Source organism: Falco biarmicus, chromosome 9 (assembly GCF_023638135.1).
Source record: "Falco biarmicus isolate bFalBia1 chromosome 9, bFalBia1.pri, whole genome shotgun sequence".
Classification (NCBI taxonomy): Eukaryota; Metazoa; Chordata; class Aves; order Falconiformes; family Falconidae; genus Falco; species Falco biarmicus.
In genome coordinates, this window is record NC_079296.1 from 53,606,980 (window position 1) to 53,622,053 (window position 15,074).

The following is a 15,074-nucleotide window of genomic DNA, read 5'->3' on the forward strand; positions in this document are numbered from 1 at the left end:
TGGCTGTGCAGCAGACGGTGTGGCTGAATTTCAAGGGATGTTTCCCAGGCAGGGAGGTCCCAGCCTGAGTTTCTTGCTGCTTGCGTGAACGCACTGAATGCATGCGCAAACATCTCAGCAAATGTCTAAAGTCCTTTTTTTTTTTTCCTCTTTTCTTTTTTTCCCCCTGGATTTTAGGACATTCTAGGTCTTTGAGGCAGAATTACAGGGATTCAAAACAAGAAAAGGGAAAGATAGCAGATATATTTTTTTTTTTCTAAAGCTCCTAAATTTTAAAGCAGGACAAATCATGGGACTTTTACCAAACTTCTGGAAATTTGGTTTGGGTCTTAATGTCTAACTCCCAATAACAAATGGCTATTGAATGGTTGCCCTGAACAGGAGTGATGCTGGCCAGCTGTTCCCAGCAGATGCCCCGTGGAGTGGTGGGGCACCAGGTGGGACACGCTCAGCCGCTGAGCAGAGTGTGAGACCCCAGGGTCCCGCTGCTCCGTGGGCTTCGATGCCGACTGCCCATGGTGGGGGCAGCAGGGGGGAGCCTGGCCATTCCGTCAGCCGGGACCACCGGGACTCGGCGCTAACCTCTGCCTTTATTCCGTTTTCTTGAAGCCAGGTGTCTTGAATTAATCTTTACCAGTTACGTTCTGTTCCTTTGGAACAGAAAGGAGCACGTTAATTCTAGTTATTTTGTAAAACCGTAAATTCAAATAAAAAAATAATTTTCTTTGAAATGCTACAGTAATGTTTTCATACCTGCCTTATGACATAACGGTGCAATAAAGTCCTAGCCGAAAACGAAGGCATGCAAGAGCTAGTCCAGTTGAGCTGTAACTGGGAGCTGCCTGGCGTGCCGCGGTGGCACAGCAGAGGTGCAGTGGGGATGCCAGAGCTTCGGGAAGGAGAAAGCAGCCGCAGTCGGCCTGGCTGGAGATGAGAGCTGCTCCCGGTCCCGGCGATGCCGCAGTGCCGGCTTCCCAGCTCCAGGTAGGGAGGGAACCCTCCAGCCAGCTGGAGAAAACAGACACTGGGGCTTAGGACTTAAGACCTACTGAGTTTGTGGGTGAAAAGCAGGAAGAGCAAAAGGAGAAAAAGCAGGGCAAGGAGAGAGGGTGGCTTTCCCCCCCTTCCCTTTTCAGAGTGAGTTTGTTATTTTTTTCTTTTTAAGCTATCCGTTTTTTGGGTTGACACTTGCTGTTAGTGTGGCAAACATCCCAGGTGCCAACACATTTGTCAGCCTGCCGTGACAGTGTTTTCATGTCTCTCATTTTTAATTATATTATTTGAATTGATGGTGCTTATGCTTTGGAATATGATATTTTTAGCACTAAAAATCTGGGGCACGACCTGAGCTGCTTGATATTAAAGCCTGGGGGGAAAAACCAAAACACAACCATCTTCTGTGTTAGATGAGATGTCTCATGGGTTTATTCCTGATTTAGGAGGATGCAGGGAATGGCTACCCCTTTAACCCGCTCTGAAGTAGTTGGTGCATCAGACCCCTTGAAAAAAGTCACACAGCTGTAGCAGTGCCATAAAGCATGACGGGGGGGGGGGGGGGGAGAAAAATAAAAAAAATAAAAAAAATAAAAGAAAAAAGATTAGTGTATTTTCTAAAAAGCCAGGTTTTATTCTTGAGCTGTCCAGTCAGAGGAGGATTCAGTTCTGTGGCCAAAATAGAAATTAAGCATGTGTAGTAATACGGTAATCCCTGAAAATAATGCTGTTTTCTCACGTTTTGGGGAGCTGGGATCCCCCGTGGCACCCCCTTGAGCTGTGCAAGGAGCGGTGGCAGGGATCCCCACGCTGGGAAGAGCTGTACAGGGGCTTCGCGTGGTGCCCTGATTTCTGAGCCCATCCTTACTGGATTGCATTTAGGTATCTGTTGCTCTGCCTCCTTGGCAGGATTTCAGTTAGCTGCGTGATTTTACAGTAATGTGGTGGTTTTCTGGGTGTTTGTTGGGTCTTTTTTTTGTTGGTGTCAAGTTCTCTGCTGGACACGGAAGCATTTCTCTGTAACGGTGAAGACTTTAAAACTGTGATTATAACGGAAATCTCTGGCAACATTTTAAAGCTTCAGATAATCAGAACTAGCTAAGAATCCTTCACTACAAAAAAATATTAGTCCATGGAGTTAAAGCTTAAGCGCCTGAGCCGCTTACCCATGCATATCCAGGAAATAAAGGCTGGAGGTAGTAGAATATAAGTAGATAAAAATGCCTTGTATCCTCATACGGTTACAAAAGCAGTTCCTATTTCTTTTTTCAGGCAGGGCAGCTGATACCTTACAGCCAAGTTGTGATAAGGGCAGTGAATGTCTCTGCCTGGATCTTTTCCTTTCCGATTTTATCAATATGGGGCTTGATTTGCAGTATACAGTTGTCGGTTCTTGTTCAGGAGTGCTTTTCGGGAGAGCAGAGAGCTCTCTCTGGAGGGTTGTTTTGGTGTGTGGTGTGGGGTTTTTTTGTGGGTTTGGTTTGTTATTTTTTTAACAGGCTGTATCATGATATACCTTCTTGAGGATGGAAAAAGCTGCTGTATCTATGCCGGTGTTGGGGGTGGTGGTGGTACAAAAGATTTTATCACTGCGGTCCCATATGAGAAGTACACAAATATACATATGCAGTAAAGCTTTAGTGTTTTTATGTTATTACAACTTGCTCACCTCCCTATCCACCTCAGTCTGAAGAGGAGTACCTACTACTTGGCTGTATGCAGTGCTTGGCTGCGTGAAGCGCAGTCTCTTGCGTTTGCCTCCATGCTGCAGCACCTAAATTTAGTTTAAGTTTTAACCCTTCTTTCTTTGGCAAGCAGAAATGCAAAGTGCTTTGGACAAAAATGAGATCTTAGAATTTGCATCACCTTTGTAGACGTGTTTATTTCTGACAAATTGTGGGGCATCAGATCTGAGGTTATACTTCATCACATTCGAAAGGACAGATACAAGAGTCTGGCATGGTATTTGTATCTGTAAAACCCTCCTAACAGTAACTTTGGGAGAAACATTGATGTTCCTTACACCTTCCAGTGTTTTGGAAGCCTGCCAGCAACTTTAGGTTTCTTTGTTTTTGTGTGTTGTGGTTTGTTTGGTTGTTGTTTGTTTGTTGTTTTTTTTTTAAAGAAAGCAAAGAGCTGGATGTATTTTCAAAGGGAGCCAGCCGGCGCTGTGCTGCACTGTGGAACCCATCACAAATGAGCTGCCGTAACCACTGGCACTGGTGACCGGAGGGCAGTGGATGTAGCCAGCCTGTGCTGAGGGTGTGAGGCAGCACAGTCCAAGCACAGCATTCAGCGCCTCGGTCCTGCCAGCCGTTTCCCTATCGATTCCACTTTTATTCTGGCTTTATTCCAGATTTCCAAATCCTCCTCCTTCCTTTCCCCTCCCTACAGTTTACATAAACTGCTGCTGCGTGTTTTCAGTTTCCAGCATATATTATAATTTGTTACATTCTGGAAGGTTGTATATAATGCTACAGAAAGTGTAGGCAATGTAAATACAGTTTGTAGCAAGCTCTTACACTTAATCTAATCCCAAGAATGGCTAGTTCATGGTTAACCTGGCTGTTGACTGAGTGTGTTAGTCTAAGACATCTAGTCTGCTTGAATTATAAACAGTAATGAAAAAAACCCCAGAAACTGAATGAGTAAATCTGTCAGGTGGAAGCTGGGCTGGGACACACACACACATTTAAAAAAAAATAAAGTTTGATGCTAATAATACATTTTATTATTCTCCACTCATGTTAGAGAAGATATTCAGCTAGGTCCTTTGAGCTTCAACACTAAGAAGGGAAGCAAGAATAAAAAAAGTGTGTGCTCCCATGTGGAGAAAAAAAAAAGTTTCTATTTTTTTTTCTCAAAAAATGTTTTGCCTTTTTCCTTTCATGTTTAGTTTTTTTTTTCCTTACCCCTGTATTCACATAACACTTGGAAGAATTTGAAACAGCAAACTGAAACAACAGAAAAAAAAAAAAAAAGAAAAATAGGGGCAATGGACAGAAAACATCCTGCAATCCCTGCTGTAAGGGGTTACCTTGCTAATCTGCCTGTGCTCTGGAGCGCTTTCAGCAGGCAGAAGGGCTTCAAGAGCAGTGGAAAAGGAAACAAATAACGAACTGTAATATCAGAGGAGGTTACTTGGTGCCCTTCCTCGGAGGGTCTGTGTGCTCCCCGAGCAGCGCAGGGTCCGGAGCCCCCTGCTGACATCCCTTCCAAGCCGGAGAGAATTCATTTTTTGGTCTGTTTCTTTTTTCTTTTTTTTTTTTTTTTCTAATAAAGAATACCAGGTGTGTGCTGAGTTTGAATTTAGTCCTAGGTGTAGCGCAGAGGCTGGGAATAAGGTTCACTTCCGAGTAACTCACAGAAAGTAATGAAAAGGTGGTGTGAAAGTTGTTGTTACGTAAGTTTTTTATACATTCAAGCTTATCTAGAGATTATTTCTGGAGGATTATCCCGTTTTACATTGAAAGGAAGGATTTTCTAATGGTTATTCTTATGACTTCCAAGTTCCTGGATATTTTTGCCTGTTGTCAGACGGTACTCTATAATATCCTGTGGAAATTGTAATAATACGTATGTCATACTGAAACATCAGGGAGCTTTGTTGTGCAGTATTGTACTGGTTACAGTTTTAGCCGTGGCTGTAGAGCCACCATCTGGATGTGTTCTGCCATTTGCAAAATACAGAAAGTTAAGTTTGTGTGTTATGCCAAAGAAAATACATTTAAATCACACAAGAGTGGCTAATGGCTGCGATGGCAGCCTCTTATAAATAATACGTTCATTAGGGACTGGATGAATGTACAGTAAATTAATAACAACATACATTTTTTCCACATGAACCTCGGTTTATAGGAGCTAGAGTATTTCTAGACCAGCTCATTTATCTACCACTATTAATTTCCTTATAGTCTTCAAAGCAGCAGCAGCACATCCTCATGGCATGTTTTCTCTGACCTTCTCTACACTGGAAATTATTTTCTGTCTCGTCTCACGAAACCTGAAAGACTCTGTGTTTGGTAAGGCTTTGGTGAAATGCTTTATAGCTCACAGTCGCAGCTGTGGCACACGTTCTCCAGAAGAACGTGTCTATGAAGCATCATATATATGTCTATAGGAAATCAAGGTGGGATAAGGAAACTCTGAAAAGCTCTTGTTGCAGGTACTTTAAACTTTATGGTTCTTAACCGGTCGGCTTGGTGCTACAAGCTTTTCCTCTTTGTTTTGGTCTCCAGGCATCTGTGATGCCAGAATAGGGTGTCAGTTACACAAAAGGGGGGAGTATTGGTCCAGCAGAGGAATGTCACCCAGAGCCTTCGGGCAGGGCCTGGCCACGCTGGGCGTCGGGGCAGTGTCCCCTCCCTGCAGCCCACGCTGCTCCACGTTACAGAAGGCCTAACACATGCAATTCTGGCAGGAACCGCTAAAAATAGGTGATTTTTGCATTTACTATGAAGATTTGCATTTATTCTTAAGATTGCAGCTGCTGGTACTTCAGTTTTCTTCTTACCTATGGAAATGACTTCCAGGCTCCTTGCTTCCGTGCCCTCAGCTGCTGTGTTCTGCTGATGTAGGGTAGCTTTTCTGGCCTGATTTCTGTTGTCTTTGAATGATGGCTGAGTGTTATCTTCCCGTTCTTGGATTTAAAACTTTTTCAATGAATTCGTAGTGTGCAGAACTGCTATTTTGCTTTTCCTTCTGCATCAAAACCAAAGGTTAAGTGATGAGGCAATGGGAGAGGATAAAACAAGTTTTATACTTGTAAGTATAGCACTGTATACTTACATATATATATGTATAATATTGTATACAAGTACAAAGTAAACCTTGCTTTTTATTTTAGCTTTGTTATGACGTGAGGAAAAAATGCAATAGTAACCTGACCTGAAAAATTTATCTTTTGCTTTCATTTTCTTTTAGGTCCAGGATGGAACATTCCTGCTCGCTCCCGCTGCTCTGTGCTAGCTTTCTGTTTGTGCAAGCTTTACCACCCAATGGAACTGAATTGCCAAAACCACCACCAACAACAAGTAAGGACATCACTTAATTTGCAGGGATGGGAGTGGGTGTGGAAAAAAGGGACTTCCGTGAGGTCCCCCTGGTGCTATATGGATATGTTTCCGTGACTTTGACCCCACTGATGTGCTTGTAATCTTGCCAGATGACTCTGTATTTGATCTCCATATGGCTGGTGCTCTACACTTTACTTCCAGTTTCCCACGTACGGGAAATCACAGGATAGCGTTGGGAAAGGTGGAGAAGCTCAGAATGTTGTCTCCTGCCTGGGCTGCTAGCTCTCCGTGCCCCAGGAGCTGTCAGTGTGGATCTCTTAACATAATGGGACCTGGACACGGATAATATGAAAAAAAATATTATCTGTTAGATAACAGGATGAACATACTTAAACAACATGAGGAACGATGGCCTTTATATGCTTGCTGTTTTCTAACAATACAAGCTGTCTAAGGCAAGACTTGAGGGGAAGGATAATAGTGCAGGTGTTCTGCATAAGATTAGGTCAGGTGAAAAATAAAAAAGCCTTTTTCAAAGACCTGAGAGCAATCTTCTACCCACTGGTCCACCACAGCATCTTTTATTCATCCTCATTTCTGTTTTCAGAATTTCTTCCACTTGCTTCAAGTTCTCCTACAACTACATCCTAACACCTTACAGTCCTGGAGAGGGGCTTGTTCAAGTCAAATAAGGGTTTGTTGGGTTTTTTTTAATTAAGATACTGACTCTGCTATTATGTCCTGTAATGGGATGGTGTATTTTACTTGCACCTTGTCCTTCGTAAACCTAGGCAGCTATCTTCAGACCCCCCATGCTGGTGAGCAGCGTTTGCCAGGCAGTGGTCCGCTGTGTAAGTGCTGGCAGTGCGTGACACTGTGCTCGCCTCAGAGGGGGATTTCCAAAGGGATAGCTGCTCTGTGGACTTGATTGAAGGGAAATAAAGCTGATGATGTTCCATATAATCAGTGTGGTGCAATCTTGATAAGCTTTCAGGTGACTGCTGTTGACACCCAGTCTTTACAGGAGGGTGTTCTTGTGGGTGAGTCGGTTGGTTGGTTGGTTTGTTCTTAATCTGCCTGTGAGCTTTACACCTGTATGGAAGGAGAGCCGAGTGAGAATGATGTGCCAGGCATAGCTGATGGCCATTTTGAATGTTCTGGTCCTTAGTTGTAGTAAGTTAGCTGTAAGGGGTTTGCTTTCACCGAGATGTGTGGCTGGAGCACAGTGGAGGGGCGCTGATCCCGGCTGTGCCTGGGCAGCAGCAGACCTCCACCAGGGAAGCGGAGGGTTAGGGGAGCAAGGGGCTCTGCCGTTAGCAGTGACAGTCTTAGTGCTGTTTTGCTTAGGGGTTTCCACATAAATAAATTGCTAGTATAAATAAAAATTTAGCTAAGTGTAAAATTACTAATAAATGCCTCTGCGAAATGTTGAGTAGTTGTCAGTGCCCTGCTTCTTCTCTGACACCTGGAGCAGTAGAAGAACAAGTTACTAATATTGGTCTGAATATGTGAGAATATAGGAATTGGGAAAGGGAAGTAACCTATCATTTGTATCACTTCCCAGAATTTTAATAAAATTAGTCAAAAGGGAGTTTTTCCACAGGTGCAGTTTATCGTCAAAGCTTAATTCAAAATCATATTGAATTTAAGTATGAAAATATGGATAAGAATTATCTTATCATCTGTGTTTTAATTAAAATTTTGTTCCAGTGATATGATTAGATTCAGAAATGATTAGTACGACTTAATTGTTTTTTCCTAAATATCAAAGCCTTAATTGTTTTGCAGTGAGAAGCGAAGAAGAATTTTGTCTGGTAGATAAGTACACGCACATGTATATTGCTGTTCCAATATAACAGGATTGTGTTATTCATTTGGTAGCCATTGAACTAATACAAAAGAAATATTTTTTTTTGATTGAAGTGTCAAGAAAACTCTGTTTAAAAGAATATGGAAAGAACTGAAGGATACTAAAAAGAAATCCAGCTTTCCTTTTGCATGCTAATTTGATGAATGATACAAAAAGATAAGATGCTTCTGATTCTGAAAGGAATAGCTGTAATTTGTTGCATGTTATCATTTTAGCTTAATTCAACAAATGTTTTAAAATTTAAAATGCTGCTTTTATTCTTATTTGAAACCTGGATACCTGGTGTGTGTGGCTCAATTTTTCAGTACTAATGCCGTTTTACTTCCTATAAGAGTACCGTGAAATCGCTACCATGAAAATTCGCTTTCATAAAATCAGAATATTCTGAGTTTATTGCACTGCTGTTTACTGGAGAAATTGGACAGCCATTTACTCAAAGTATCCAACTGTATTAAATAAATATAAACCAGTATTTATTTATTTGGATTTTCATAAAGAAATGTATATTTCAAGTAGATAAAACTTTATGCTATCAAATATGTGTGACAGACTGTTTGTACGTGATACTGTCAGTGTAGTTCCTGGTTACTCAAATGTTAATTATTTCTTCGGTATTAATCATAGTCAGGCTTCTTTTACTGCCTCTTGTATTTTTACTTGTTACATAGTTTAAATGTGAAAGCAGCCTGGGAGTCGTAGTAGTAAAGCTTTTAAGTCCTTTTCAAATGTTTAATTTCCTTTAGTGTTTACTCCATGAATATTTCATGGGTTTCATACCTATATTTACAATTTCTTTCTGGTAACAATGTATTAACATGCAGCGGTAATGAATTTATAACTGAAGCAATGTATAGAAAGAATGAAACCTTGCTGTACGATAGCCAGGGCGCGACCCAGAGGGGGGGGCTTTCACGCTAGACTCGTGGTGGTGCTTTCCTGGAGAAAATGAGGCGTCCGCAGAAAAATGAGTTTTGAAGCAGGAATCTGGCTCATTTTACTTTGTATTTAAAGGCCAAAGGGATGCTTTGTCGGCAGAGTGTCAATTTCAGGAATTAGTTTGAAAAGCAGAACTTCAGAAATAAGTGGGTTTGGGCTGGGGGTTGGCCTGGATGAAGGTTCCTTCCAACCCCACCTGCTCCGCGGTTCCTGGCTGTGGTGGCAGGCGGGGCTGTGCTCTGCGGCAGGCGGCTCCAGGGTGGCAAATGCAGGCACGGGTCTTGCATTTGCTGCTGCTTGCCTGCTGCTGTGTGGATACTGCTGGCTGTGGATACTGGTTTGTCTTCCCTACCTGTCTTTTCCCCTTGTCTTTATTATTTTTTTTTTTGATTGGGTTTGTTTTTCATACATATCAAACCTATCTCCTGGTTATCAGCTGCATATCTGCTTGTTCTCCGCAGTCGAAGCACGGTGAGGAACAGCAATTCTCTGCAGGGCTGGGGTTTTCTTTCCCAAGAACTGCATGAGGGGGCTCGGTCTGCATGATGGCCACCCGTGCCAACCAGGATTTCTGTTGCCCAGTCATCACAGCACAAGTTCAGCCAGACCTCAAGGAGACAGGGTGGATAGATGAAAACTGAGAAAGGAGGAGAGTTCTCCTTTTATAATCAGAGAATCATGGGCTGCTTTGGGCTGGAAGGGACCTCAAAGCCCACCCAGTCCCACCCCGTGCCCTGGGCAGGGCCCCCTCCCCTCAGCCCAGGCTGCTCCCAGCCGCATCCAGCCTGGCCTTGAACATGGCCAGGGATGGAACACCCACAACTTCTGAGTAAACTTTTCAGTTTATGAAAGTTTATAGGTTTTCAGCATATAGAAAGCACATACTGATATGCAAGAGGCTTAATTATAATAAATCAATCACTGCTAAATCTGAACAGAAAGTTCAGCGAAATGAAGGTAATCACCAGAAGTTTTTAAAGCAATAAAATCTAATGTAAAAGCTCTGCTCCTCACCCAATCCAGACGTTTAAAATATGCCTCTGTGCACAAAAAGTACTAAGGACCACCCGAAATATGTCACTTGAGTGTGTATTCACCTCTGCATGAGTCTGAACGGTGACATGAGGACAGCCTGTGCCAGACGCGCGTCTGTGCTGTGAGTAGCATCCCCGTGCCCCAGCAAGGTGGTCCACAAAAGGGTTTCTGTCTCGGGGCTGTGCGTGCTTTGGTGAGCTCTGCTGCTCTGTGCAGTTGTTCTCAGTGAATTTTGAGAGTTACCTGCTCTGTGGGGCATGTGAGGAGCATTGAAAGACTACAATAAAAACTAAAGATGCTTTGTTGCGCTTTGACACGTGAACCGGTGAAGGAGCAATATGGAAGATACTCAGCACTCTCATGCATGATAGATTATCCAGTCTGAAGTATCCCCTAAATCAGCGTGGGAGATCTTGCAGGGCCACCAGGCAAGCTGGCTGCAGAAGCTGATGCAAGCTGGACCGAGCTCTTCAGCAGCGACATGTCTAAGAGCTCCTGTATCCCGCATGTTGGGGATGTGTTTACTTTGGTAGATGTTATATGCAAGTACCAACATTGTGGTAAACTGGGAAGCATCGGGTTTTGTGCCTGCAGGTGACAAAACACCTCTATTATAATTTGACCAGAATTTTATTAATAATCCTGTATTTTATAATGTGGCACTATTTAAGATTGTGTGCAGTGGGTTTGCCATGGGACAGATGTCTGTGTCAAGACATTGTGACAGACACTCTTCGTGTGAAATAGATGTCAGAGGAGGTCAGGGTCCGTTGCAGGGTTGGATGTCTGAAACAACAGTTTTGACCCAAAACAGAGGTGCAAAAAGCCCAAAAGCCCCTGTGGTGGGAGGTTGAGCACTGTTCAAAGGACGTTTATGTGTCTGTTGAAGGCACAGCAGAGATGAAGCATGCACCCAGAAAGAAAACCACTTGACATCTAACCCAAGTAATGGGTGAGAGCAGTTTAGTTTTAGTTTTGGAGAGGTAGAGGATTAACTTATCTGTTCTTTGAAAAGAAGTTCAGACTTGTGAATAATTAAAGCCTGTTGTTGTGGGATTTCTCCTGTGCTCGGATAAACGATATCTGTTCTGGTTTTTATCAGTCACCAAGATAATTTCAGGCACCTGACTTGCTGTCTAGGGCAAACCATGCACCTTGCCTTGTCAGCTTGTTTTTGTGAAGGGAGGAAAAAAGTGGTTTAATCACATTTTTATTTATGGGCTATTTTACTGTTCAGGCCCTACTTGCAAAGGAACCCATCCAGGGATGAAGAAATTCAGTGTTTGGGAGAGTGTGGAGGGAGGATTGCGAGGCAGTTACTGATGTGCCTGCACTGCTGGTAGTTCCCTTTTTTTCTTGTGGGTGGTTCTGGTTTTGACACATACGGAAAATGGGAACATCATAACCCTGAAGGAAATCGTGATACGTTTCCAGGAAGAGCCATTCAGATGGCTGGGCCGGCAGCACCGGGAATGGAGCTGGGAAGAACCTGTGAGTCAGCCTTGGTGGGTATCAGGGGAAGCACGAGGGGTTGCCACCATCCTCCTGGTGATAATCCTCCCCTTGTCAACATGAAAGTCACTATTTCATTGTATGTCTTAAAAAAACCACCCTCAGGATGATCTTTTTTGTGTGGCCACAAACAGAAAGCCCTGTGCTTTTGGACGGCAGCTCTCTTCGTGCTGGAGCAGAGGAAAATTTTCCCTGGCGGTGGCTGCAGTAGAGATCTGCTGTAGAGGGCATCTGCCTCTTCTGTGTGCCTTTCCTCAGATGTTTCGGTTGCCAATTTTTGAAGCCACACCGATTGAAAAAAAAAATTAGGTCTGTCCTTTAGGCTCCCATCAAGATCCCACTTAATACATAGAAAAGTTGTGTTGGCCAAAGATCTTGCAGCCTCTGAGTCTACAATGGCCTAAGCCTGGTTGTAACTTTCTCACAATTTTTGGGCTGCATTTAAAAAAAATATTGATGCAGATAATGAAGAAAAGATATGCAATAACTGGAACATTTTAAAACCACACCGTGCCTTACACACAGGCTCTGCAGAGATGAAGCCATCGATATGCCACTGCAAGGCTTTGAAAATAGACGTGCCCATGTACAAGCAAGAAGGGACTCTGTGGGTTTTGACCTAAATTCCTTGTGAAATGGTAGGAGGAGAGGTGAGATCCTGATGCAGAGAATTGCATCAGTCATTGCAGGGGTGCTGTGTCCTTAACGAAAGAAATATAGACAGTAGTCTGACAGGAGGTTGAACTTCCCTTCTGGGTTGGATTGAGGCGTTCTGTGTTTGTCTGGAAACCGGTTTTCCAAAGACACCACAAAAACATGGTGTGAAGTACATCAGTTCTTCTGAAAGGAAGAGACGGGTGATTTTTGAAGGAAATTTTAAATCCCTCGTGACTCAAAACTTGTTTTTCCCCCTTTGTGTCACAGGTCTTGACACAGCCAATGATGAGAACTAACACAAACCCCCTAAATCCTGGAGGATGCAGAGATACCGATTCTGAAATTTCTAAGCTTCTGAAGTGGCTCATTTTTGCCTCTGAGGGGCAAAAGTAGATTTTTATTTTTTTCTCTTTGTTTCTTTGTCAGACCTTGGTTTCTACGCTGAGCACAGGATTGTTAAGCACCACACCAACATTGCTAAGCTGTTCTGGTGCTGCGCGTTCACCCGGACACTCCTTCCAAGAGAGATTCTTCTGTAAACGTGTCAAGTGGTGGTTTCTGATTACAGCTTCATCATGCCTGTCACTTTTACATACCACTTAAATGTCAAGTTTCATACATTTTATGGCCTTCCCTTCCTTTGTACTATTATGTTGACTTGAGATCCCTTCTTTCCTTGTATGCCCCTGGTGCACCTGTGCCTCTGAAGGAAGATTTTCTGTGCCCTAATACCCTGTTTGAGCATCCAGACAGTTTCCAGCTGCTCACAAGATACAAATCAACACTCAGATGGTTTCGCAGCAATCAGTTTTGGACAGTCAATTTATGCATAGAGCTCTTTTCTGTAATATTGCAGGCATTATATACTCCTATATATTTACTGTACTGTTATGCTTTCATGATATTTTATGTCGAGGCTTGTGGCAAGATCTCTTCAAAAAGCCTTTGCTGCAAGTAAACACAGAGTTTAGGGAGGTGAGAATGCAAGAGGTGTTAGCAGAGTCACTGCTGCAGTTCTCGGAAACCGCTGTAGGAATGGTGAAGAACTCATTAAAAGTGTGTAAATCTATTTTAAAAAGAAAAGAAAAAAAAAAAAAACACCACACCACCAGCAACAAAAATTGTCTTAATTTCGGAATTGTGTACGTTGCTAAGATTTATGAACAGTGCAGATGAAGGAGGCTGAGGAAGGCTGGTGTAATGATGGAGAAACTGGGGGTCCAGACCCCCAGGGAACCATCCAGGCAGATGCCCTAAGCATGGGCTGCTGCCATGGGGGCTCCCTTGGCTGTAACTGGGGGAAGATCAATCTCTTCCCTGTGCTGTGGCGCCAGGTGTGGAGGCCTCATCCTTCCCACTCCGCAAGGTCTCCACCACTGCTGTTACACTGACTTGGAGTTACTTGTCCAGTTGGAAAGAAAAACAGGTAGCACGGTTTTGTTTTGCTTGCTGAAGGGTAAGGCTGAGAGTGTTGCTTTCTTAAATGAACCATGGTGGGTTTTTAATGATTTTAATGTGGTATATATTGAACAAATGTAAAGTTTCACATACATAAAACCACTATTAACAGAAGAATGAGACTCGCAATTTATGCTAGATATAACAAAGAAGTATTTTTTAATCTCCATTGTGATTTGTTAAGGCTTCTCTTTCCTACTTTTTCTTATATATAATATATTCTATAGCATCTTATAAATAATGTAACATATATATATAAGACAGCATGTAATATAAGCCGTAGAAGACACTGCGATTTGCGCAGTCCCCTCCTGGCTTCCCCCTCCATCATGCTCAGCGCGTGCTTTGCAGGGTGGTGCAGCCAGCAGCAGTGTTTGTGCCTGCTCAGTGAGATGTGTGTGAAACACACTGTACCTCTGGGGTCACCAAATCCGTGCCGAGGGCAGAGGGGGCCATTCCTGGGTCATGCCCGCTAGCTGAGAAACAGCGGACGCGCATAAGGGTGCTGTGGCAGACCTTTGGAATGGGCTTTGAATTTAGCTTACTACCTTGTACCCACTAACTACAAGTTACAAGTTGCTCTAACTACAAGTAAATTCGTTGCTGAATCAGTCATTCCAAAAAGCATCCTTGATACGCTCAGTAGCAGCTAACATGGTTCTGCTTTTGAAGGGGGCAGGGGGAAAGAAAAAGAAAACAACTGAACTTCCAGTTTCAGCTTTGCATGTATTTAGTAATTTGTGATGCTTTTAGTAAGTACGAGGAGATTATTGTGGAGAACCACAGAGTTTTGATACACCAAGCAGAGTTTCTATAGCAGATTAGACAATCCGTGTCTGTAATGTTTCACGTTTGTTGTGTTCAATCCACGTAGACTCTACAGAGGAGAACAATTTACACAAGGACCTACTGACTTCGATGCTGATTCTGCTCCTGGTCTTCATCATTTTCATTCTGTTGGCTGGCTATTTTTTCAGGTAGGTCTGTGTGGAGCTCTGTATGCAGAACTAGCTCAGTTTTGTTTCGATATGATCTAACAAGGAAATGAAATGCGTACTTATGGTGAGGCGGGAGACTCCGTCACAGCGTAGTGGAGGGTGCTGTGGCGGTGGTGGCTCTCTTCACCGTGAAGATGAACAGAAAGAGTTTCTCCAGAATTACATGGTTGGTAAAGACTGATTTGGGAACATGGTTGTTACCTTTCAACATAGTTCCTCAGATTCATGTGCTGCGTGTATTTCAGGTTCAGAAGGCATAGGAAAGCTGTTGTGAACTCTGGGGACAAAAAGATGCCAAATGGGATCTTAGAAGAGCAAGGTATGGGCAGATTTGCTTTCCTTCTCAGTCTGAATTTTGTTTGTGAGTTTTGTTTGTGTATGTACACACTTGTTTGCTGATTAGGAATTCAGTTACTGTTACGTTTGCTTTTTGTTTATAAGTGATAGGATTGCTGTTAAAGAGAAAATAGTGTAAAAAAAGAACAACCAGACGTCCATATTTAAGTATGTATATATATATAATCTTAACTTTCAGTTGTTAGTTTTAAATAATTTTCACTTCAAGTTGTGATACAGAAAATGCTTCTTTGTAAATGTTTG

The 15,074-nt window shown here is 42.9% G+C and overlaps 1 protein-coding gene across 7 annotated transcripts in view; it reads left to right on the forward strand.

Moving 5' to 3' along the window:
- The window catches only part of PTPRE (protein tyrosine phosphatase receptor type E), a 109,138-nt gene that overhangs the window by 62,069 nt on the left and 31,995 nt on the right, over positions 1 to 15,074 (forward strand). For 5 of the 7 annotated variants that reach the window (XM_056351227.1, XM_056351233.1, XM_056351230.1 and 2 more), the window contains exons 2-4: positions 5,917 to 6,026; positions 14,351 to 14,453; positions 14,720 to 14,793. In XM_056351227.1, the coding sequence (XP_056207202.1) occupies positions 5,917 to 6,026; positions 14,351 to 14,453; positions 14,720 to 14,793 (287 nt within the window). Of the gene's footprint in view, positions 1 to 5,916; positions 6,027 to 14,075; positions 14,229 to 14,350; positions 14,454 to 14,511; positions 14,641 to 14,719; positions 14,794 to 15,074 lie in introns of those variants that run through there. The other 2 variants (XM_056351231.1, XM_056351232.1) reach the window with 2 other exon arrangements.